This window comes from Artemia franciscana, chromosome 16, assembly GCF_032884065.1.
Source record: "Artemia franciscana chromosome 16, ASM3288406v1, whole genome shotgun sequence".
NCBI classification, from domain to species: Eukaryota; Metazoa; Arthropoda; class Branchiopoda; order Anostraca; family Artemiidae; genus Artemia; species Artemia franciscana.
The window spans coordinates 23,599,207-23,625,430 of record NC_088878.1 but is presented as its reverse complement, the minus strand read 5'-3'; the positions used below and the strand labels follow the sequence as shown (position 1 = coordinate 23,625,430).

The window sequence follows — 26,224 nt, the reverse complement described above, 5'->3', positions numbered from 1 at the left end:
TGTTCTGGATATTTATTCTTTTGAAAAGCATTCTACATGAACTTATACATTTTTAGGCAGTAGTGGGCACCAAATTAAAAAAAGACGAAGGAAAGAGAGAAAAATGTAGCTGAACAATTATCAAAATTGACTTAAAAGCATATATCCCCAAAAACTTTCAGAAAGTTTAGCTTTTCTTCGAAATGATAGTTGGCTTTGGGAACCAACAAATTCTTATTGTTTAAGTTTTGTATGGACGAAAGCGTTGTCAAATTCTCCAAGTTTGCTTTTTATCTACCAAGGATAAAACTACCACAAATCACCATTAAAAAGTAAATGAAACCAAAAACGAACACAAATTGCAATAGATAGCCTAATCAAAGAGCAAAAAATCAAAGGAGTAAAGTTGACAACAACCATGTCTCCTCAAAATTATGACATAATTTGCACTTTACTAAAACAAAACGAATAACAATGTATTACCTACTTTTACATTTACTCTCTATAGTACTAACACTTCTTTATTCATTAAAGTCAAAAAAGTGAAACATTTAAAGTTTATATTTTTTTTGGTGAAGTGCAAATTATTTCCCGGAAAACATAAATGTTTTGGAAATTTAATCCTTTTGAGAAGACTTCCACGTGAACTTATTAAAGTCAAGAAGTGAAAACATCTAAAGGGTGTTTTGTTTTCAGTTTAGTGTAAATTATGTTCTGATCTTGAAAGGGTGTACCAGTTTTCCCATTAACAGATATTATCTTTAAATAATAATAAAAAAAAACAAGTTTCCAGCCAAAATTAAGGAGCAACATCAAACATTAAAACGAACAGATATTATTACGCAAATAAAAGGGGTTGTCTCCTCCTCAAGACCTCGCTCTTTACGCTAAAGTTTTTTATTATTTAATTGTAAAACAAAGCTTATTATTTTAATTAAACGGCCATTGTGTTTCAGGAATCCTTCTTAAAGAATTAGAACAAAAAGTTAAAACATTAGCTTTAAAATTCTTATGGAGGGGGGAACTTATATACGCAATCATTTTTGTTCGTTTTAAGTTTTGATGTGGAGCCTCATTTCCAGTTAAAAAATCTGCTTTTTAATTTAATTTCTGATTGTTTTAAATAATACAGGGAAATCCGGTTCTCTCACATTAGACCTATATTCTTGCAGGTGTGTCAACCCTGCGCATTTCGTGAAAATTTAGGAGAAACTAGAAGAAATAGATTACCCGAGATTCTAATTTTGAAATGGCAGAAGCTCGGACTATTTTGGCGTCAATTGTTGCTCTATTAGTTGCCTTTTCAATAAAGGATTTCTTAACTTCAACACCAGCAAGTGAGCTGTCTAATCTTGATAAGGATTTACCATCTCTGTCTTTAACATCAAGAAGTAGGCCTGCACTCAGATTCCTTTATTGGTAAGCTGTTTAGATTTGATGTGTTAGTAGGCTTCTTGCTACAAGATATGGTGAGATTTCTAAATTTTAGGCTTTTCTATATCTTGAAGGAAGGTAGAGTGAGGAGAATAAGACTTTCAGGAAGAAATGTATATTTAAGTGCACATTATGCCCAGGAAATTGTTTTCAAGCTCCTAGTCTATCTTTATTCTCTCCTTATTTTATGGTTTAGAGCTTGGTCATCTCCCATGTTATGTTTTTGAAGAAAATTAATTAATTTTGGTTTGAGTCTGCTGTTCTTTGATCCTAGGTTTTGAAATAAAAATTCCATTGACCCAGGAAGGATTTTTGGTCAATGTTCCTATTACCTGAAACAATTGTTTAGGGTCATGAAACTATTGTTAATAGATGCTTTTTGACTTTTGGAACATTTTTTCTCTCTTGAAAAACTACTACAAACTCACCATTATAGAGTTATTCCAGCCCAAATATCCTGTATTTACACATATAGAATTGTAATCATTTCCATTTTCTTTGATTGGATATTTGAAATTATGAATCTGTAATAGTTTAGAAACAAATTTGGGCTATATATTTTCACATTAAGGGGGGGGGGGCATAAAGCATAGTGTATATTAAATACATAAACTAACCATTGCTGTATTTAATATATGCTATGCTTTACCCCCCCCCCCTTAATGTGCAAATATATAATAACTCCATAGTGATGAGTTTGCAGTAATTTTGTAAGTTACTTTGTTTACTGTTTACTTTGTAAACAATAGTTTCATGACCCTAAACAATTGTTCAGGTACCTAATATGAACATTGACCAGAATTTCAACCATAATAGGATTAAGCAATGCTGTACCAGATCTTTAAAGGGAAACATAATAAGAAAAAATAACAGTAGACTGCCATCAATTTCCTATCAACTTTGTTTTATATTGGCTAATCTTTGTGTTATAAAAGTGAAATCTTAAGAGATAAATTCTTGCTCAAACAAGGCACAAGGTAAGTATCTTGTGTCTAACACCTATGCTCAGTCCTGACCTATAAGGCTATTAATATTTATAACTTCACATGGCTTAAAATCTTGGCCAAAATAATTTGAATTGTAGGCCTATTTCTAAAACCTTGAGCCAAAGATAAAGAGACTAAATACCCAAAAACTAAGATATAATATTTTTCTTTGTTGGAATTTTGATAGGTATATGTCTGTAATGTATGCATTGTTCTATGCCCATGAGCCCTATAGATAGATATAAACAGCAGAAACATCCCTTATCTCAACCATTAGACAAAGCTGGACTGGGATGCAACTATAATCAGGGTAAAAACAAATTTATTTGAACAATGCCATAACAAGATGATATTTGTTTAGGAAATTTGGTGCTTTGCATTAAAATCAGGTTATTTCAAATATCCTCCTGACCACATACTGTTAGCCATTTGGTTGCCCTAGAAAATCAAATGTAAAACTTAGCAGCAGAAATCCTTGAAATATGTCACTAAAAAGGTATTATTCTTTGTAGTTCCTCTTTTGAAAAAAATTTATAGAAATATTTTAGAAATTCTGCTATAAAAGGTCTAAAATTTCAGCAGTAAAAAATGCCATTTTATTTATTTGCTGGTAAACAAGCAGAAATGGTTTATATTAACAGACTAGTCAGATAGATAAAAAAACTTACCACTAGCATCAGAATTTCATCTTGAATCCAAATATGATTTCATTTCTTGGTAGAATTATGACAGTTCATATGACTGATTTACCAATAAAGCAAACATACCACATGATGCCTTTTTATGTCTTTACAAATATAATAATTGCTTCTACTGCAGCTTCAAATTTAAGCACTTTTGAGCTCTTAAAAATGATGAATTTTCAATTAAAGTATGAGCTATTGCTTATTTTTGACAAAATAATACTATATTTTCTCAGTGTGATGTTTTCTCAGTCATTTCAAAAAAAAATAATAATGACTTTCTAGCACAAACCCCATAAGATTTTGGATCCACCACTTATTTGTGTATTTGTCTTTCAGTTTGCCTCTCAAGCATCTTTGCTGGAAAAAAGACTACTAATAATTTTTAGTATGACATATTTTATAGGAGAGAAGGTGGGTTTAATGAAAAAAAAAAACATAGGACCCTAGTATATAGAGATGATCATTTTTCACAAATTTGCTTCTTGTTTTTAAAAGAAAGTCCACTGTTGCAAGAAAGCCTTCTTTTGGGCTAATAGGACACCCTACTCTTTGAAAAAATAGAAGTAGCAACACCTATATTTATCAATGGCTAAGAAAAAATCCCAATTGCACAACTTTTTCTAGAGGTTATAGGATCTTTCATAGTGTTTTGAACAAAACTTTTTTCTTTTTGTGCAATTTGTGAGAAACCAAGAGGATTCCAATCCTTACAACTGAGAATCTATTCCAAGGTATCCAACTTATACTTTTATTTTTATTTATCTGATTAGTCTGATAAAATGAATCTTATCCAAACAAACTAGATACATATTCTAGAACAGGATGTTCTAGCACAAAACCCATAAGATTTTGGATCCACCACTAATTTGTGTATTTGTCTTTCAATTTGCCTCTCATGCATCTTTGCTGGAAAAAAGACTACTAATAATTTTTAGTATGACATATTTTATAGGAGAGAAGGTGGGTTTAATGAAAAAAAAAATAACATAAGGACCCTAGTATATAGAGATGATCATTTTTCACAAATTTGCTTCTTGTTTTTAAAAGAAAGTCCACTGTTGCAAGAAAGCCTACTTTTGGGCTAATAGGAAACCCTACTCTTTGAAAAAATAGAAGTAGCAACACCTATATTTATCAATGGCTAAGAAAAAATCCCAATTGCACAACTTTTTCCAGAGGTTATAGGATCTTTCATAGTGTTTTGAACAAAACTTTATTCTTTTTGTGCACCATGTGAGAAACCAAGAGGATTCCAATCCTTACAACTGAGAATCTATTCCCAGGTATCCAACTCTTGTTTGTTGTCCTTTTTATTCATTGTGAAGTTAGTTTTATTAGTTTTTATCAGGTTTCTTGTTTTTATTTCTGTAATGTGAAAATCCAGTGGGGCTGTAATATCTATGGTTTTGTTGCAATGAATCAGGTGTTATCTTTATTTTTGTTATATTGTTGTTGTTATTTTGTAGTGGCTATCACTGTTCAATTTATGGTTATTAACTCTAAACTTCTGCTTTTGTACTACATCACATGCTGCCTTGAGTTTCATTGCTACATTATTCTATCATTTTTGTAACAAGACAGGCCTTTGGCTTACTCTATTATTGTTTAAAATAAAAAATAATAATAAACCAATTATTTGTAAGCAAAATTAGATAGTGCAGCTAGGGCTTTGGGTTTGAGGGGAATAAAGAATGTGCTGACAAAATCGGCCAGTGGACCATCAAATGTGGGTACACAAGATAAATGAAGATGTCCAAAGTTCCAAGATGTCTAAGCACTGTGTGTTGACACCTTGCATTTTTTTTGGAGGGGGGGGGGCAGGTCTCCCCTCCTCTTAGCTGCATCCCTGGTGACTGGCACACTGAAAGTATTGTGACTAGTATAGGAGTGTATCACTTCAGTCTCTTTAGTCTTTCTTCAGTCTCTGACCTGTTAAGACAAGTTAAGGCCTTTGAATTAAGTAAGGCTTAAACCTGTGTTGCAAGACTAAATGACGAAATCGAAACAATTTTGTCCTGAATGCAGATTACGGGTTACTTCAAACGCAGTCAAATGTGTTAATTGCAGTTCTTGGTTCCATGCAGGGACTGAAAAGTGTGCTAGGATAGAAATCACTAGTTGGAATAACTCCTGGATGTGCCTAGATTGCTATACTAAGTCTAAGGTAAATTGTACTTCTTCTCCAGTGCTTTCTATCCCCCCATCCAGAACTTCTCAGACACCCCGTACCCCTGTTGAAAGAAGAAGGATTCTTAGCATTCTAAGTGACCTCAGCAGCCCTAAACATTTTCCAGACACTCTGCTCAGCCAGTTTCCTCTATTGACTGAAGAACCAACCGTTTCTAACAAAGCTGGTACTAGTTTGTGTGATCCTACATTTCTCTTCTCCCTCCCCAGCGCCAAGGCTGTTCTGAAGGGAAAACAAATGCATCTTGCCAAACAATTGACTGTAGCATTGATAAATCAGTTCAAATGGTCAATGTCCCTACGCCCCCATCTTACAACAAGATATTACCAAAATCTTGGTTTTACAAGAAAATTTAATGGATGTATTAACTTTCATCTCCTATTTTTGACAATTCACCAAAGCGATCTAGCAAATCAACCTACATATAATTCCATTTTGAATGAGGTTAATAACACTTTCATCTCTGACCATAAAAAAGTGCAATGTCCATAAACCAAATGAATATTGATGAAGGACTTAGAGGATTAAATCCAATTATACCTGTCACAACAAGTGACATAAATGCGGAAATTTTCATTGTACCTCAATCCACCCTTGATACAGCCTAATTATAATGGTAACCTTGATGACCATGTTACAGATGCCCAAAAACGTATGGACATTAACAAGTTGAATAGCCTGCATAATAAGACTGTCTCTTCTGATAATAAACTAAAATGTGCTAATATAATCTTGGCAGGTTCTTGCCAATTAGGAGACAATTGTGTATTTGAACACATTTTTTCTTCAACCAAGCTCCAGCCAAAAAGTGTTTTCGAAAATAGAGTTAGTGTTTTCGAAAATAGAGAAATTACACACAAAAAAAATGAGCTCAGTGATTTTCAACCAAGTGCATCAGCCAAGTTCAAGCAAAAAAGTTCCTACAAAAAAATGTGATATGCAAACATGTTAATCATAATCATTGTAAATTTAGTAAGCAGTGCAAATTTTTACATATATGTCATAATTTTATTTCAGGTAATTGTGGTTCTGTTAAGTGTAGTTTTGACCATGTGAAGCTTTGTCCAGTTTTAGCTTGTAATAACAAATATTGTAGTTTTGCCCATGCACCAAAAGTAGATGATGTTAATTCTCCTCCCTGGGGCCCTGTCCAAAGATAAAAATTGTAAGAGCCACTCATCTTCCTTCCGCCATCCTTTTTTAGTGCACTGCAATCAAGCAAAAATTTCTCATCAAAGTTTATCAGGCACAGCTCAAAAATTGACAAACCCTTCCCAATCCCGAACTCTCCTCCCTTATCCTTTGTTACCTACTCCCCCTCCCCGCATACAGAAGTCCTATTTCCTCCCCTCTCAGTATGCTGCCCTATACCCTCCCTACTCTGCCACAAACCGGCAATTTCTTGACGGACATGAATCACTATTCCCAACCAGCCCCCCTTTCCCAGCACCATACGAAACCCCACCCCCAGCCCATTCGTTTTATCCCTCGTGCCTATTCTGTCAATGTGACTCAAGTCTGAGACTTTTGGCATTCAATAATTGTCTTGTAATGAATCCTAATTGTTCTCCTCGTGGTTCATCCATATCATTGCCTGTCCCCCCATCCCCAAATCTCCAAGAAAAATCCTTCTCTTACTCTAATAATTCATCTATTGATGTTGACTCTAATAATCATCCCATAAAAGTCAAATGTGCTCCATTGTTCTGACTACATTAATCTGGCCCCCACTAAGAATCCCACCACACCCCCTGTACCCATTTGTAACTTAAATAAAGTTAAGTGTAAAAATGGTACATTTGCAGGTTGTTTTAAATTTCCCACACTTTTGTTAAGCATTGCTGAAAGTCTTAATTTTGAAAAAAACTTGATGAATTAGACTCCTTTTCTAAAATATATAGATCAGACATAATCGCTATTACTGAAGTACACGCTCAAAATACACACATGTTAAAAATGAATAATTTCTCCCAGTTTATTAAACTCAGACCCAAAACCAACCCTCTGGGTAAGAAAGGAGGTGGAATTCTTTTCTTTGTCTGTTATGATTTTTATCCTTCAGAAATATTAGTTCCTTGTCTTACTTCCTTTGATGAAATTTTATGGGTTTGTATTCGATCTAAGGTCTTACCATGTCCTTTCAATTTGATTGTCCTATGTTGTTTTTACTACTCTCCTTGGCAGAGAGCAGCTGAAAAAATTAATTTTATTAAAAAATTGCATGGCAGTGCTGACTATGTACTATCTAAGTACCCAAATGCTGGAATTTTCCTCTTAGGTGATGCAAATGAATTAAAACTTGAGTCTACATGTAATACTTTTAGTCTAAAGCAAATTGTAAAAGTCCCTACTACCAAAGGCAATTCTACTCTTGATTTAATATGCACCAATATGTCAAATTTCTACAGACCCGTCACTATTCTTCCCCCTCTTGGAGGTAGTTACCACTTTAGCCTACTCCTATCTCCACCAGCTACAGTCAAACATTCCTTTACAATCACTGAAACCGTCTTTAGACCTCTAATTGACTCAGGACTACAATTTTGGCTCTTGGATCACTAGTGAAAATTGGTCCCCTGTGTACCAAACAAATGTTGTCGACTTCAAAGCTTTGTCCCTCCAAAATTTATTGAGGAGTAATTATGAAGCCCATTTTCTGGTGAAAAAATTAAAATATGCTCTACCAATAAACCTTACATTACTGCGACTTTTAAAAAACTAATAAGGAAAAAAATCAATTTGTTCAAGCAAGGACATATCACACAGGCTAATGATCTAAGAAAGTTCCTGAAGAGAAAATTGAGAAAGGCAGCTTCTGAGTATCACAATAGTAAAGTTAAGGATCTGTATTCTAACAAGCCCAAACAATGGTACAGGAAAATTAAAGAGATTTGCGAAAAAAAAACTGCTGAAGTTAATTTTCATCTCCCTGAGCCCCCTTACAAGATAGCCAACGATTTGAACCTGCATCTTGCGTCCATAGTACAAAGTCTCCCCCCTTTCACTGGCTCAGGTCAGACTATTCCTCCCTCCACCTCTTTCCCCCAAATTTCTCCCTCTGATGTTATAATAACATCCAAAAGCTCAAAAAATCAAGTACTTGCCCATTAGACATCCCAATTGACTTGATTAAAGCCTTTTCAGACACAATTGCTGGACCTTTATATGATACTTTTAACCAAATTACAAAATCTGGTAAATTCCCAAGTTGCTGGAAACTAGGTTTTATAACACCCATCCCTAAGAAATCTTCCAGTCTGACTATAACCGACATGCGTCCTATTACACTCACTCCAGTTTTTTCTAAGCTTTACGAAGGGTTCCTTTGTGACTGGCTTAAAATTAAAATTATACCACGGATTGACATCTGACAGTTTGGTAATTTAAGAAAAACCTCCACCACCCATTACCTTGTACACTTGATTCACACCATCCTAAGTGAACTAGAGAAACCAAATGTTTGGCTAAACCTGGTTTTAGTCGATTTCCTTTGACTTAGATGACCACAATATCCTAATCCGTTTACTACATGAAAACTTTGAAATTGACCCACTTTTAGTAAATATTGTTATATCGTTCCTTTCAAACAGATCACAAGTTGTAAAATACAAAAGTACTTACTCTAACCCCCTCCCTAGGTACTGTGGAATACCTCAAGGAACCTTATTGGGACCACTCTTATTTCCTGTCATGATTAACTAAATTGGCAAGGAATTCTCCCAAAGATGGAAATATGTAGATGACTTGTCGATCCTTGAAGTATTTCATAGGAATATTAAAAGATGTAAAATCCTAAAATAATGTTCGGATTAATCTAAGAATCTAAATATGACAGTAAATCCCACTAAATCACAGATAATGATGATCAACTTCTTGAAATCTACTCCTGTTTTTTTGTGACCCAATCCCATGCGAAATGCTAGTGAAACATGTTAAGCTTCTTGGTGTCACAATTTCTAATGATCTTAAGTGGGACACACATGTTTCCAACATTGTTAAACAAGCAAATGTTTCAGTATCCATTTTTAAGCTGCTAAACAAATTTAATTATCCTAAGATACATTCCCTCCGTGTTTACTTATCCTTTATCAGGCTGTTATTGGAATATGCATGTCCGGTCTGGCAGTCGGAACTTTCAAATGAACTTAGTGACAAAATCGAGTCAGTCCAAAAGCGTTCGCTCAGGATCATTTACAAAGAAGGCAAAATTCCATACTCCTTCCTCCTTTAAGCTGCACGTATTACCACCTTAAGAGAAAGGAGGGAAAAAATTTGCCTGCTTTTCGCTAAATCAGTCATTTCCAATCCCCGTACTGAGGACTTACTCCCTGATTTTCACAATCTCATTAGACTCCAACTCCCCCGGTCAGCCTCCTTAGCAATCCCAACTTACTCTCCGATCCATGCTGTTACAGAGAGGTTTCATAAAAGTTTTATCCCCTTTATTCTGGGACACCTTAAAAATAATAATTCGTAAAAAAAATGATACAAAAAAAAATATTTCGTGATTATGTACTTGCCAAATTCCCCTTTTCCTCTATTGCCGTTTTTGTTTTTGATTTACTGCAATGTTTTTGTAATTTAATTGTTAAGTTTACTGATTTGCCCTTTATTTTTGATGATTTTACTTTTTTAATTTCTTTTTAATTTTAAATGTTTGACTTAATGTACTCATTTGAATTTTTTCTTTTTTTCTAGCTTTTACTGACATATAAAGCGAATTCGGCTCTATAGAGCTTGTGATAGTCTTTTGAAAATAAATATTATCTAATATTATCTTATTGTATCAATATAGTCACTGGAATGCATCCATTGATGAGCTTTATTCGACATTTGGGATCCACCCCAATCTATTGTCCGTAGCATGCTGTAAAACATTCTCTGTAGGATTAATGGATAATTCTGGAAATTATTCTCCAACCAATTTAGCTGATATTTGCCCACCAGAATGATTTGATATGTGAAACTAAAACATGCAGATATAGGCAAAGCTACATCATAGTGACAAAACAGTGTAGCCCATTATAATGAAAAAATTAAAAACATGCTGTAGAATATGCCTTTTAAGTATCAAACGGTTCCCAGTGGACACTAATCCATGAATGATCCACACAATTTAATAGCTATTTATAGAATATACTGAGGATTAGACCTATTTTTGGTAAATAGAAAGTGGAAAGTGATTACTACATTCACTTCTGGCTCTTAAATTTGTTTTTTAAAGATATATTGTGGTTTTATTTTTGTTTTCAGTTACTCCTGAGGTTACAGAAAGGTCTTTGAGCAGTATGCCAACATCCTAGGAGAGAAATACCCTGATATTGTTCTGGAAGGAGATAATTATCCCCCTCCAAACTTCAGGCTTCAAATAGTTAAAATCTTGGTGAGTATCAGTCATGATATTGAAGTATTCAAGTTTCTTAAAAGTAATTATCTCAAAACCATGTTTCTGGTTTACAAATTTTTTCAGTTGAGTGCTCTGATTTTTCTGCGATTTAGTGATTGCTTTGATTAAATTCTATTTGTGTATTTTGAAGCCTGCTGAAACTTGTAAAATTGAACAAATAGGACCTGTAATCAAGCAGATGTGAAAGAAAATAATGAAACAGTAAATTATGTTCTTGAGTATTCTGACTTTGTATTGAGTGCATGCTCGCTTGAACTACTGTTGCTTTTTTAGAAGATGAACAAGAACACCATCAAAGATATGCAATCTTCAAAAACACAATTCCTTGTCTTCCTACAAGATCTAGCCCTTTAGTTGCTATGGCAACTAAAGCCCTTTTCTGACTTCCTATTGAGTCCATGCTCTCTTGAACAACTGTTGCTTTTTTAGAGGAAGTACAAGAACACCACCAAAGAAATAAAATCTTGAAAAATACAGTTCCTTGTCTTCCCACAAGATCTATCTAACAAGAAGAAATGAGAAATTGCTCATTTAGTGTATATTTTCAAAAATATCATTTTCTGCACCCTCAGACAGAATAGTACCCTGTAAAATTGTTTTATATCTTGTTCAGATGCATTCATTGAATGCTGTTTTGCCATTTAATGAAAACAAGAGTGCTGTGGCTTCTCTGGCTCATCCTAGACACCTTTCTAGATTTAGAATTAAGTTGCTCTTAATTGATGGTACACTAATTTGGGAATTTTTTTAAGTTGTGAAATAGGTTGAAGGGTATTTTTTAAAGTTGCAAAATCCTTATAAGGTGATTCTTAAATCTTGCTCAAATGTTAAAAAGATAGGCAATAGCACCTCCCTTTTTTGTAAAATTTTCATCTTTTAGTTTTGTCTGTTATACAATGATCGCCTACCTTCAAACATGTTATGGTGTGAAATCAGGAAGTAAAACACTGTGTAAAGGAAATAGCTGGGTGCCTATATATTTTTGTAAATGAAGGGGAGAAAAATAATGAAATTTACAAGAAATAAAAAATCAAGATAAATTCCATTGATATAAAATATTTGTAAACCTAGCCATTATTAGAAAAAAAGAACAAGTCAGAATTTATTTAATCAGATATGGACAAGCCAGTGCAGTGTTTTCTGATAAACAATCATGGCAATGGGCTCAATATTACAGCAGTGGTTGTGCAGACCAACATTTGAGATTCCTTTGGAGTATCTAATCCTTGGAATTGCTATGGAAATAGCAGTGGTCAAAGACTTTCATATCATAGGTATGGGGAACATATGCGTTCTTATTTTTTTCATATTTCTACTTAAAGCTACAAATGCAAAGTGGCTCAGGAACATGAGAGTTGTAGTGGGAATGCAAAAGTTAGTGATTTGAGCTGCAGTTCGAGAACAATTTCTTGTAAAAATTTATCAGGTTTCCTACACCAATGAAAACAAGTCATGTCAAGTCTCACGTTTAATGAGATCAGTCATTCAAAACTAAGGTAAATAATAGATATTATGCTAATACATGTTATTCATTGAGTCTATGCATTCAAATAGTTGTGAAACAAAGGTACCAGTAAATAGTATTACTCCAGCACATCTGCATAGAACAGGAGACACAGATTCTGGGATTTGAAAAGGAAGTTGTTTGGGGCGACGGCGGGTGCTGAAAAGTGAAAATATTTACGTGAATTATATCACAAATGTAAGATTAGTCTGTGCAATCATGAAACAGTATGAAACTTTCGAGAAAAGGGCTAGGGCATAGACTGGAAAAACATCAGCAAACTCTGGGATACTACTTAAAAATTTATCTTAGGTCTATATATCTGTAGATACAATTACCCCCCCCCCCAAAAAAAAAAATAATTTTGCACTTCAGCCAGTCATCTTAACCAGTCTTGAATATTTGCATTAGTTTCACTTTCAGCTATGATTTCTAATTGTAGTATTTCTGGTCATAACCTTTGTTTATTTACGATCCTGATATTCTTGCAGCTTGCAGCTGTAATTCTTGCAGCTTGCAGCTGTAATTCTTGCAGCTTGCAGCTGTAATTCTTGCAGCTTGCAGCTGTAATTCTTGCATCTTGCAGCTCTAATTCTTGCAGCTGTAATTCTTGCAGCTTGCAGCTGTAATTCTTGCAGCTTGCAGCTGTAATTCTTGCATCTTCCAGCTGTAATTCTTGCAGCTTGCAGCTGTAATTCGTGCAGCTTGGAGCTGTAATTCTTGCAGCTTGCAGCTGTAGTTCTTGCAGCTTGCAGCTGTAATTCTTGCAGCTTGCAGCTGTAATTCTTGCAGCTTGTTTCCCTCAAGGAACTTATTTAATGGCTAATAATATTTTTTTATTCAGGGTTGTCAGAGAAATTGTTCTATTGGGCAATTTTTCCCAAATTTTTCAGGGAGAGACAAAGTTAGAAATATATTTTTACCTGAAAATGGTTTTTTAGTATTTCCAAGTTTTATGACCAAGACTTGTTTGAAAATTTATTTGAACCACTCAATTATAGGAGCATTTTACAATTTTAAAGCTAATTTAGACCGTTTTCTACTTATAATCGAAATAAATATCAATATTCTGGCTAAGTGAATGAATGTATTGGAAAATAATGAACTCAAAATTACAAGCATCTTGTCATTGCGGTGGTAATTATGGCTGACTAGCCATAACTAGTCAGAATATTTGCTAAGTGAAACTAATGCAAATATTCAAGACTGGTTGAGATGACTGGTTTAAGTGCAAAAAACGAATTAAAAAAAATCTAAAATTCTTTTCTTTAATACTGGGTATTCCTCAGCTAGAGGCTACTAAAAGTAAGTTCAAAGCTGTATGCTGGACCAGGCTATGTTTTAGCCATTGGTGACTGTGGAAAATTTTGGGTTATTCCTTGTCTAAGTAGAATGTGAAAAAAACGATTTGATGCATCTTTTAATGTTTTTTTTTGGCAAATTTGCAAATATTATACAAATTTATCGTTTAAAACTACATATATTTTTTTGAGACGAGAAGTTAACTCAATATTAAAGTTGCATTCCCAGTTTCAGTAATAAAGACTAAGGGTTGCCCCCTCTTTGCTATATAATTTGAAATGAAAAAATGGGGTGCAATCAACGACTCGTTCTCTCTAGACCTTATAATAGACAAAGTTAGAAATACATTCTTACCAGAAAAGGGTTTTTTAGTATTTCAAAATTTTATGACTAAGACAAAGATAATTAATTTTTTTTTTGTGTTCTAGGGATTCGGAAAGATGCTGCTCATAATGGCCATTTTAGCAAGTTTGAACCCTTTTGAGTTTTTAGGTGTACAAACACCTAGTTTTTATCAATGGGCTTGTGATAATAAGTTTTATTCATGTTTGATGACCTTTTTTGTATCAAATGCTGTGGAAAGTCAACTCGTTTCAACTGGTGCTTTCGAAATATTTTTGAATGGTAAGAAACCTTCCATATTTACATTTTTAGTAAACAATTGGTGTTGTAACTATGCTTATTTATAACATACGCACTTTAGGAAATACCTTTCTATAAATATCCTGCTTGAGGGGATCCAAAAAGAGCAGCTTTCTATAGCCTTTCCCTATTGGAGTGGGAAATGTCAGGAAGTGGCAACAATTCGACAAGTCAACTGTGATTTATACTTCCAATATATGCTCCACCATACCTTTCAGGTATGGTGGTTCAAAAACGACTCGGTTCAAAAACGAGCTACTGTAAGTCCAAGTTACGGAATGACTTCATTCAAAAATAAGTGTCTAAGCGTCAAAAATAAGTGAGCTATTTCTAAATGCAGCAGTTTTAAAATGCACCATATATACAAGCTAATGATGATTTGCTTTGTCCCAAAATCTAAAACTGGACACAGTTTATGTTGTTATTTCTAAAATAAGTATTAGCTAAGGCTTTTTTACTTAGCCTTGAAATATAAACCCTATTAATTGTTCCCTACGTATTTGACAAAACAACAGTTGGATTCTATGTCCTGAAGGAGAACAAGTCTTACGATTCTTGCTTGTAAGTTATTCTTTGTTGTACAAGAGAAATTGCTGTGGAAATGTAAAGCATGCTAGCGCCTGGGCTATAAAGTTCCGTTGTATTAAATTTATTGATTACTGTTTCCTTGCTATAGGCACTCTCCTACCAAATTTTAAGTGAATGTGGCCACTTCAGTGCTGAAGATTGACGGGGTTTGGAATTTGAGAATGCTTTAAGTATATTCCTTTATGTCCCTTTGGCTCACAATTACTTTCCTCCTAAGTTTGGAAGTGGTCTCAGGGTCTAAGGTCCACTTCGTTCCTACGATTATGCAGATAAAAATTCTTGTAGTCAAAAGGAAAGTATCTTTGAGGGACCACAGGACTATTTTGTTCCTGATACCATACAGATTGAAAAGAAATTTCATGTTTCGTTTCAATCAGTATGCAACCTTTCTAAGAACTTAGAGGCAAGATTGATGGGGATGGTGTTGAAGGGGCAACTGTCCCATTTTGGTTCTCTCAGGGTTGCAACAAAGTCCCTAAAATCAAGTGAACTTCCCTATTGGTTCCTTAAATTGATAAAAATCAATTTTCTTGCTTTGGCTTAAAGCTCATGTCATGAATGCTACCAATACCTGTGAATATGCGGTTTTCCGTATTTTTGTTTCGATTGAGATTCTTGGAGCCTGTTTTGGCCTGTCTAAGAAAGATAAAACTTGTTGTTATGTATGCTACAGCGTTACTGTCTGGACAGAGCAGACAGACTAGTCACGAAGAGGAGTGAATCCCTTTGCCTCTGGAGTCAACAGGCTAATAGGCGACAAGGTTTGGTTGGCTTTGTTAATTACTTAGAAAACTCTTTTCTGAGTGTCTTTTTGTTTCACACAGAGGAAAAATAGAAAATTTAAAAGAATGGATCGAAGTACGAAAATACAGAGGAGGCGGCGTTATAACCAGTTTTTTTTTATGACATTTTGAGCTTATATACATTTCTTGAACTATTAGACTACTTCCTAGCGTATTTTTTTATTTGAATACATTTCTGGTAATAGCCTATATATTTTTCTACTAATTTCTTTTCTTTTTTCAAAGCCTAAGGTTTGCAGTTTCAGTTGGATTAGAATTGAAAAGCGCAATTTCTGGGAGACCTGGCTGGAAGAGAAAGATGCGATTGGATACCAAATGAAAGAGTGGTGTAGAGCCGTTGTTGGAGATCTGTTCTCTTTCTACTGTTCTATCTGTAATTCATCACTTGTCTGCCATAAGGGCTCCTACGCTTTACTGCCTAATACCAGAACAGTTGAACTTAAGAAGAATGTTAATATGAAGCTAACACCAACTCAGCTTCATCTCTCCGCAGCATCCTCCATGGAGAGCGGCAAACCGGAAAAAAGCTACCCATGCACCTAGGTGCTTATGAAGTACAGGATGAAACAACAGTTGCAGAAATTGCGTAAACTCTGAAGAAGATTGAGTCTGATTAGTCTGGGAAGATGACCCTTGATAAAGTTGGCAGAAAGCAGTTGTTGAAAGCGTTAACTTTTATGCATCCCAATAAAGTTTCAAAGCCAGTTTCTGCTCACAGTTTATTATATGTTTCCAGGAAGTTATCCATCGTGACGCAAAAAGACATGTTAGATAATGAGTTTAAGCCAGTCCAGTTATCTGGACTTCTATCGTACCGAGGAAGGATCAACGAATAGTGGAACAACGTGATCCAGGGAAAAAAAAATATCCAAACTTGTCGGAAATTCTGAAGACACTCTGACCATTTCACACGAGTCTGCCAGCCCTCAGTGAATTTCTCCCTTTCTGGACGAGTTCTCAGCGAAGAAAGAGCTTCAATGAATGAGCGAACTTCGAATGAAAAACTGTTTGTGATAGATAGGTTGGGTATTTTGGAGGACGTGCGCAAAATGTTGCTGTCACTGAAGACTTGATAAAACTGGTCAAATCCGCTAGAAAGAGATATGATTTGTACCTAGAGTAGGAAAAAGCCTGGAACGAAAAAACTGAGAAAGAGTGGCATGATTTGGAGGCAAGATAATGGCTGAGAGAGTAGCAGTTCGCTAAAACTTCTTTGAAAAGACAAACAATAGAGACTCTTGAAAAACCTCTCAAAGAAAAAAAGAAGAAGAAGCGTTTGGTTTCAAGGAACAGGTAACAGAGGAGTTACTGAAGAAGCTCATAACTGGATCTAAAAAGGCACTGAAAAGAAGGATAGGGTCGAGATACAGCTAGCGCAGACTATGATGGATGGGATCCAAAGAACCAGCAGCAGTTAGAGTCAAAGAAACAGTTACTGACCACATCTGTGTTCCAGCAGAAGGCAGTGAAAAAAAAATGGAAACAAATAGGTTTTTGCGTGTTCTAGCTACCGTACCTTTATCTCTTTCATCATATTTTGTATCTGATTTTTTTTTTTATTCGAAAGTAAAGCGTTCAGGGAAAAAGAAGGAAAAAGCTCCTCCCATGACATTATGATTCTCAGGTGGTCTCTTTCTTAATTATCATTTGGTCTCTGATCATGGAGAGATGTCTGCAAACGATTATTCCCATTTTCTTTTCTTGGTCAAGTGTCATTTGCTGCTGTGTCACTTGCTTTTTCTTTCAAAGGCTTTCTGAAAACTGAGTTTTGGGGTCCATTTTGCGTCCAGAGTGGTCCCTAGGAAGGTCCCTCTTTTGACTAAAAAAAAGGTTCCTAAGTCCCTATTTTCCACCACTTGAACCTATAGCAGCCTGTGTGCAAGGAGCGAGGAAGAAGGTATTGAAGCATTTAAGGACCAAGTTTGTAATTCTATCAATACGAAGCGAAACTCCTTGTAGGATTCTGCCACAAACAATGTGTAGCATTTCTGCCTCTCTGCCCTAAAATTTTTTGGGGAGTGGGTGTGAGTCAGTTAAAAAGAGAAGAAGAAGAAAAATGTCATGTTTATTAATCTGTAGAGTGAAGTCGGTATCGGCGCTTTAAATTCCTTGCACATCTACATCCCTAATTGGCCAGACTAATATACCTAGTATCTTGAAATTTCTGGGTCAGAGGAATCCAATGCGTTAATAGAAATATTTAATGGTGTTGGAAGCTCTACTTACAAGTTGCAATGGGTACAGAATGGTACTTACTATGCGGAAATTTATTCTCAGAAGTGAAAATTGATCAAGTGCGCAAAAACGAAAAACAGAGATAATTCACAAAGAATATACGTTGCTGTGGTTTATTTTAATTCATTCAGTCATCCGAAAGGAAAAACCATCTAATTTAATGCTTACGATGATGTTTACCACACTATTTGTCCATGCTAAATTAGGTGTATTCTCTTCATAGGAGTTGTGGTCTAGAAAATCCTCACTAAATTTACTTTTCCATAGAACGCTCATTCTAGGAAAGACCTTCTATCCTTGTTAAAGACGAAATTTGGTTTTCCGAACAAAAAACAGTCTTCAACACTCAACTTTTTAACAGATACTAACAAATAACACTTTTTTCGCCTTTCTTAACAAAAGCCTGTTCGAGATTGCGTCACTTAAAAGAAATTAAGAAAAGGTAGAAAGTAATGAATAAATATAAGTAAAAAAATTGGTGAAAACCATTAAGTAATATTTTCTTTTTTCACAGATGTACCTCTGTGGTCCAAGTTACAAACTGGAAGAATTCCACAGCCACCTGAATTATTTCAGATAATTGAAAGTCAGCTAAAGCTTAGCTTTTCCAATGAACAGTTGAGTCCCCCAATGGATCCACCAATTGTGTCGTAATTTACTAAGGTAAAAGTTTTTATATATACTTTTTCAACACTTAATGCTATCGTATCATTGGGTTACTCCCAAGTTTGTATTAACCTGAAAGAAAGCATAAAAACAAACAGTTTTCTTTACTGGTTGTATGGGGGATAAGTACAGGCAGCAGGTGAAAACTTTTCAGCGACTGCTTTGCTTGATGGGATAACGGACGACCAATGAAAGCCGCTGATGGAATAAAAATTTAGGAATACCTTTGCTAACAACTTACGGAATCCCTAATTAACGTTAGCCCTTGCCCAACTAGTGATTTTTTCAGTTAACAAATCATTGACATTGCTAAGAAACAAACTTACTTTTCGAATTAAAGTTTTATCCTGAATTCAAATATAACATTCATTTCCGTCGCAAATTCTTTGTCCCCTCCTCCTTTAATGGTCAGGTTTAATCCGAATTTTATGTATGAAATGAATTTTGCATGTGCTTATTGCTGTTTAATTACTCGTCGGCCCCTCAATCAGTTTGAAGAAAAAAAACCTTGTATAGAAAATTGATTGTGTATCTACAACTTGGATCATAGATTAAACCATTAGGAGGGAGAGGCAAAAGAATTTGCGACGAAAATTGAATGCTATGTTTCGTCTTAGGATGAAATTATAATACTAACAGGAAGTCTGTTTCCAGCTATCTCAATAATCTATGAATTAAAAAAATTATCCAACAACCTTTCGCTATTGAAGCTTCACCATTAGCTTCGTCTCTTACTATCTACTTTAGCCTTAGTTTTTCTTCCAACGTATTTTTACCCTTTTTTGAGGACGTATTACCTTTCTGGGCTGTATTTCCTACCAATATGTGCATCTTCTGCTGGATTGCTAAAAAGCACAATCTTGGGCAGCCTATAATTCTTCATTCTTAAAATGTGAGCTTTTGATATGAGCAATCCTGTCAGTCTAGACTATTCATTGGAAAGTTATCAAAAGTTGTCTCGCTTTTCTTTGTACCCGTTTCTACAGCCTTACGACGATTTAATGTCTTTCGAGATCCTTAGCCTATCTCTTTAACATTTTGTATCACCCCTTTCCCCCTCCCTTCCCGCTTGCTCTCGGTTTTGGTCATATTTCAATGCCTTATTTTTTTATCCCTTTTTTTGGGTCTCAAGATCAGTTACTCAGAAACTGCTTGTATACGAATCTTATCTGCTAAACCAAACTGAAAACCTTTTGGTTAATAATAATAATAATTTATTTATCTCCCACTTCACATAACAGAGGTTAAGTGGAGTAAATACAAAAGAAAACAGCAAAAGTAAAACAAGAAATAAAGGTCACTCACAGAAAAATCATACAGAAAAAAATCACACACAGAATCAAAAATCAAAAAATTTTCAAAATCAAAAAATCACATACAGAAAAAAGACAGAAAAGGCGATGAAAACATACTAGCCTATAAAGTGCTTCAATAGCTAGATTTGCAGATAATTTTTCGAAAACACCAGTAATATCTGTCGCACAATACTTTTTAACCTGTTTTGTATTCCAGTAAGAGTGAGGCAGATATAAAAGGAATTTGCAGTACCGGTAATAGTTTGTGCGAATACGTTTTAGATAACCGGTCAACAGAAGTGGCCGAGTACCAGTACAGAAGAGTACAGAATGATCACCAAAATTTGAGTAAAGCCGAGTTAGCGCTCTTCTCCTATAGTGTCCACGATTTGCCACAATCTTAGAGTAACCGAGCCTCAGCTTATCGCTAATATCTTTGACAGCACGCGACCGAAGAGCATTCATAGAATCGCAAACTGTTATGCCAAGCCAACGAAACGATTCAACTCGGGGAATACTAAAACCACCGCAGTATAGGGATTCTGAACAATTATTACCGTTGAAAACAAGAAACTCGCACTTGTCAATATTTAGGTACAGGCCGATATCGCAGAAAGCAGAAGTAACTGACTTCACTGAACGGGTAAGTCCAGACTCAGTTTGACAAATCAGAAGAAGGTCATCCGCAAAAGCCAGATATGAGATATCAGATGGTCCTAGTAGGCACGTAGTCGATATTTTTGATAATACATCTTCAATACAAGCATTAAAAATATACGGAGAAAGAACTCCCCCTTGTCTTATACCGCAACGAACAGGGATATGACCAAAATAAGAATTATCTAATGACTTAAGGCGAAGGTAAGAATGGAAGTACCAAAGACGATGCACGTGAATTACCGACTGATTTACTCCTCTCTGGCATAACGCTGTCCATGCTTGAGTATGACAAACACCGTCAAATGCTTTAGACAGGTCTAGGGTTGTGAAATGAAATACGCGACGAGTGCGATGGGCATCTTTTAATAAAGGAGTCAAAGCACGGTGAGCATGCTGACAGCCTAGCCCAAATCTAAAACCAAATTGATTATCATCATTTAGAGCAAGCTTAGTGATATAAGCTAGTAGGAGGTGTTCAAAAAGCTTGCTAAGAGTACAGGCTACTGTTATGGGCCTGTAAGAACTACAAGAAACCGGGTCTTTTCCTTTTTTTAGAAGTGACGTGACGCTACCGCATAAGAACGAATCGGGCACACTCGAACTACTAAAACACATTTGAAAAAACAGTTGGAGATGAGATACCAGTTCAAAAGAATTAGAAACAAGATTCGAAACACTAATCCCATCAATATCCAAAGATTTTGATTTTAAACCCTTAATACCTTTAAAAATAGCCGACTTTTCAACTGGAATCACATGTCTCTGACGTAAACGTGACGGCAAATTTTTATCGAGCAAACGTGAGAAACGCTTATGCACTGCATAATTAACTTTCGATAATATTTTTGAATAATGTTCGATCCAAGATGGACGAAGTATAATATCACTAGAACTCGAATCCGGAAATTTGGCAGAATTTATCACTTTTCGGAAAAGTTTCACCGAAGTAACGAACTGCACGAAGATGGCGCTTATATTCGAGTTTTGTCTTTTGTTTTATATTGTACATAGTATCCCGAGAAGGTCGACCACAGGCAGACCAGATTCTTAACCAGAATTTGGCCTTATTCTTGACTTTTTTTCCGCAAAGGATCACATTTCCAGATTGGTTTTTGGGTATCCCGCCTGACACGGGTCAGCGGGACGGCCACATCTTCAGCTTGCTTTATACATGAGATAATGACACGATAATAGCGATTTAAATCGGCACTAGTATTGTCAATTGTGGGGTACGCATTTGTGCAAAGAAGATGGAAAGGGACACGTACGGTGGACACGTAAGAGGCATGTTCGCACTAGACCAATCACATTTTTCAAACCTCTTATGCGAAAGTGATGGTTGGTTCGAGTATATGTCAGAAGTAACCATAATATCGAAATACAGAGGTAAATGATCATAATCTCTCTCATCTTCATCGACATGTACTGCTGAAGTTTGTAATGAATGATAGCAGATACAGTGCTCCAAATTTGAGACAGAATCACTACAGTGGATATATATAAAGCTGAGGTCTTTCGTTAGGACCTTAAATGCTGAGGGTAGACACTGAAAAAGTGCTTCCTTACGTGTCGAGGAAACGGTAATGTCACAGTTTAGGTCGTCTATAAGCACCCACTTCTATCCCAGACGCTCAATACCAGATATGAGAGTCTTTAATTTGTTGGAGGCATTCGCATAACTGGAGAAGGAAAAAACAGATTTTCTATCATGGGGCAAATAGGCGTTGATTAGGATCACGTCTGCAAGCCGGGTTGCAAGATAGTGTTCAGAGGATTGGTAGCAGCTAGGAGACAAATATCTAGGCAAAGATCGCTTAATTATACAGGCAAGACCGCCAGAAGGCCTGCCTCGGGTACGGTGGGCATTCGTGGTGAAAACAGCATGCTGAGAACTCGCCTTAGAAATTTTATTCTGCAATATTTCTAATATTCCTAGCTGCCTCTAAGTTTTCTTTCTAAAAAAAAACATATGCTAGTTCACAGATTATTTTACGAAAATCACTTCATACACCTTTTGCATGATCAAATACGGAACAGTTCAGTTTCCTATCGAACTATTCTTCGAACTTTCATTTTAAGCTCTAACCTTGAAGTCAAAACTGCTTGGCAATCAGCTACCCTTCCTAATTTTCAACTTTCAAGTTTAGGAATCAGTAATTGGTGGTATATGCTCTGCACATCAATAACAGTTCTTCGTCGCACCCTAGTGTCTTTTATTGCTTTCTTGATACATTTCTTCTTTATCTTGTGGTGCGATGTTTGTTCATAGTTATACAGCAAGACAGGCCGAAAATGTCTAAGTGCGAACTACTAATTCAGCTTTTTTTCGTGTCCAAGTCCCCAAATGCTGATCCAAACCTGATGACACAAAAAAACAAACATCGATTTTAATTATTTCTAGCAAGAATTTAAAAGAGATATTCCGCATTATGTTTTGTGAATGGCTGTTGTCCAAGTCTTTTCTTTGGGTGGTTGTAACATAAGTTCTGTTGAAGTGTTCATTTGTTTATGCATTTGTAGGATTTGTGATTTTAGGAAAATGAAACTCTTAGGGTTATGTCTTTTCTGTCATTGAATTTTGTGGCTTTACTCCCTTTCTTTGGGATTATTGGCATGTTCAAGCACACAGGCTCTTTTCAAGGAGTTGTTTTTTCCCTGTGTACAGCAACAACACAGTTTCCTCTTTCAGGATTCAAACACAATATCAAAACAATTTCTTTATCAGTGGTCAAATTCGCTCCTGCGTGAGAACAAAATTTGAAACAACCTGGTCATGCAATGCGGACCATTCTCTTAGCACAAACTGATTCTCACTTTAACTTTGCCTTCTGCTAGAACATTCGTAACTGCTGTAACCTGAGGCTTGAACATGAGAACAATAAATTGGGCCATCCTCCTCCCAGAAAAATACTTTTTGATTCGTAGATTTGTCGTAAAAATGCAGGTAAAAAGTTAGGTACTAAAAACTCTTATTTGAGACTGTTAGCCATAGTCCAATGGAAGTAAAGCTCTTCTTTATAATTCTTTCAGTAACGCCTCCCAACAAACGAAGATTCTTTTGACAATAAAATACAACAAGGGTCAGGTATATACACAATGGCCTTTGGTCTACACCCCTACATATCCTGTAATTTATTTTTATTGCCCTAGAATTTTTGGTTAGTGTGCCTGTTTTATGTGTATCGATAAATTTTGCCCACATCTGTGCCCTCAAATAAGTTTTTTACCCATTCCTGATGAAGGTTGATTTGGCTAGTATAAAAAAAGCTAAATTAAGGAATTTGAGCAGCCTTACCTGATGAAAGATACTGCACAGCTTAAACGGTAAGGTGCACAGATCTAGACCCGAGTGAACTTTAAATATCTAAACTAAATACTTATTCGCTGATACGCAGAAAGATATATTAAAACATTTTGATTAAGGTATTATCATTCTTGGAATAATTTGTTCATAGTATTATACTGCTGGGGTTGATATTGTGTCTTTACCAGTAAAAAAAAAAACAACACAAAACATAAAAATAATTTGAAAGGGGCCAAAAAGGCTCCAGCGGAGGTTCGAACTTAGGAAGTAACTTTGAGCAAAAAAGTACCTTCTCAATTTCTTTCGGAAAATATGATAAATATCGAATCATGATACAGTTCTGTGTAGGCGTTTCTTTTAGATCTTTTTTTTTCTATTTTTCTGCCTCAAGATAAGACAGGAAGTGGATTAAAAGTTTAAATGCACAAAAAAAAGGAAATTAGAAATTAATTTGAACCAATAAAGTATAAGGATATAGCTTTAATAAAGAACAAAAAGAAAGAATCAATAAGGTAGTAGAAAAAGCTATAAGAATGAAGAATAAAACTAACAAGCTAAAAATAAAAAAAATATAGCAAGGGAACGGATTGAAAAATTTAAATGTGCAAAAAAAGGAAAGAGAAGATTAAAGTTGAACCAATCAAACAATAAAGCAGAAAGATGAAACTTTTATGAGAAAGAACAGAAAGAAAGAACCAAGAAAGTAGTAAAAATAAATAAATAAAAGAATGAAACTAACAAGCTAAGAATGCAAAAGATAGAAAGGGATTTGATAGTACGATGAATGTTTAGCGTTATAAGAGTAGTTTGTTATTAATTTTTGCGTGATTTGTCTTCATTAGGCTATTTAGTGAATTTGTGAGGAAAGAATGATAATTCTGATTTTTATTTCAGAAAACCAGGGATCACCAAATAGACTCGAATATTTGGATATTGTAAGCCCATTCTTTATATATATATATTCTGGAATTCAGAGAAACTCCTGTGGTAGTGTACTACTAGGGTTTAATGGTTTTTCGGTTGTTTTTTTTCATGTGTGTAAACGTTGTGTTTTGTTCTTCAAACTTAAGCCTTGGGTTTTGGGGGTTTGTAGAAATTTGATTGAAGTTTGCCTTTCCTCTTATTTTAACCACTTGCTGAGGAAAGTTAACCTTGTTTAAGTTGTCACTGATTTTCAGTTATTGTTTCTTATTCGAAATTTGACCCTGATTTTCTGTTATTATTTCTTGTTAGAAATAAATACAATATACCAAATGTATTACGAGCCTACAGTGATGATAGTATGTTGTATCTTTTTTTAAATGAAATTTTTAAGTCAAAACTGAAACACCCGATTGAGCAAAAGACTTAATCACATTAAGTTCTTTAAATAAAAAATAAATTAAAATTTATTTTTCACAATTTGGTGGTGGTGAATTCTTTTCAATTTCTTTGATGAAAATACCTAACGAGCATTATTTTTCAATAAAATAGCAGAAAAAAGAGGATTTTTCAAAATCCAGAAAAGAGCGGCAAAAGAATCTAGATCGCCTGCCGCCAATTGACGGTACTATTTTGGTGAAAAAATTGTCTAATTTTTAAGCTTATTTCTGAGCTATCTTGCTTTTTGTTTGATATTTTTGTCTACAATAACATTTTTATTGTAAGACGTTAAAAAAAAAAATTAGGAAGCAAAGTACTATAATTTTTGTTTTTAAATTTATATGATAATAACGACGGATAAAAATTGTTAAGGTTTAACGCTATAAGTTCTTAGGCAAATTTTTAATAGAAAAGCTAGAAAGCTTATTTCTTTTTTTCTTCTAAATTTATAAAATAATCTATATGTTAATATGAGAATTGAAGATTTTCAAAGGGTCTAAGCTTTAAGAATTGTTTCGTATCTTCCCTCTGCTGTGTTGTACATTTTGTATGTTTGTTTTAAGCCCAATGTGGATTCAATTTTACTAAATTGCAAGTATTGAGTGCATATGTTCAGTAGCATTTATAAATTTGATTAATTGATTGTTTGTGTTTGGTTGGTTGGCTCTTGAAAATGAAGGGTTTGCAGTAAACGACTTGTCGTGTGCAATCGCCTGATGTAATAATGAGCTTATCAATCTTTGGATTTTTGTCGTTTCTTGTCTGTGGTCATCCATTAAATATTTTGTTCACTTGTATTTAAGTGTTTCGTGTTTTGTTTAGCGTCTTGCTACAGGGTCAGAAAGGATACAATCCAATTGGGAGCAACTCTTTTTTAGACATAGCCAGTTAAAGCCAGTTTTATAAAACAGAAATGGATGCAGAATTTTAAGAGAAGGAATGAGCTAGAAAGAAATGGTATTTTTCCCTTTTTGTGCTTGACAGATTTGCAGGCTAGAATTAACACGACCTTTGTTGTTTGAAGAACGAGCACAGCCCGTTTGAAGCAAAGAAGAAAAAAAAAATGAAAAGTAAAATCAAATAGGCGAGGAAAACGAGGTTAGTGTCAGCCAGTAAAGAAATATGAAGCGAAAATAAGCAGATATTTCGGTAAGAACCTCCACCAAGTCAAGGATCTCGCCAA

At 35.0% G+C, this 26,224-nt stretch overlaps 1 protein-coding gene across 1 annotated transcript; it reads left to right on the top strand.

The window, feature by feature from the left end:
• Positions 1 to 1,228: 1,228 nt before the first annotated feature.
• On the top strand, positions 1,229 to 25,838 carry LOC136036792 (thioredoxin reductase-like selenoprotein T homolog CG3887). The gene is given in 5 exon segments (XM_065719120.1): positions 1,229 to 1,398; positions 10,527 to 10,656; positions 13,915 to 14,110; positions 18,269 to 18,417; positions 24,574 to 25,838. Coding segments are annotated over 4 exon segments (636 nt in total). The 3' UTR covers positions 18,409 to 18,417; positions 24,574 to 25,838.
• The last annotated feature ends 386 nt before the right edge of the window (positions 25,839 to 26,224 follow it).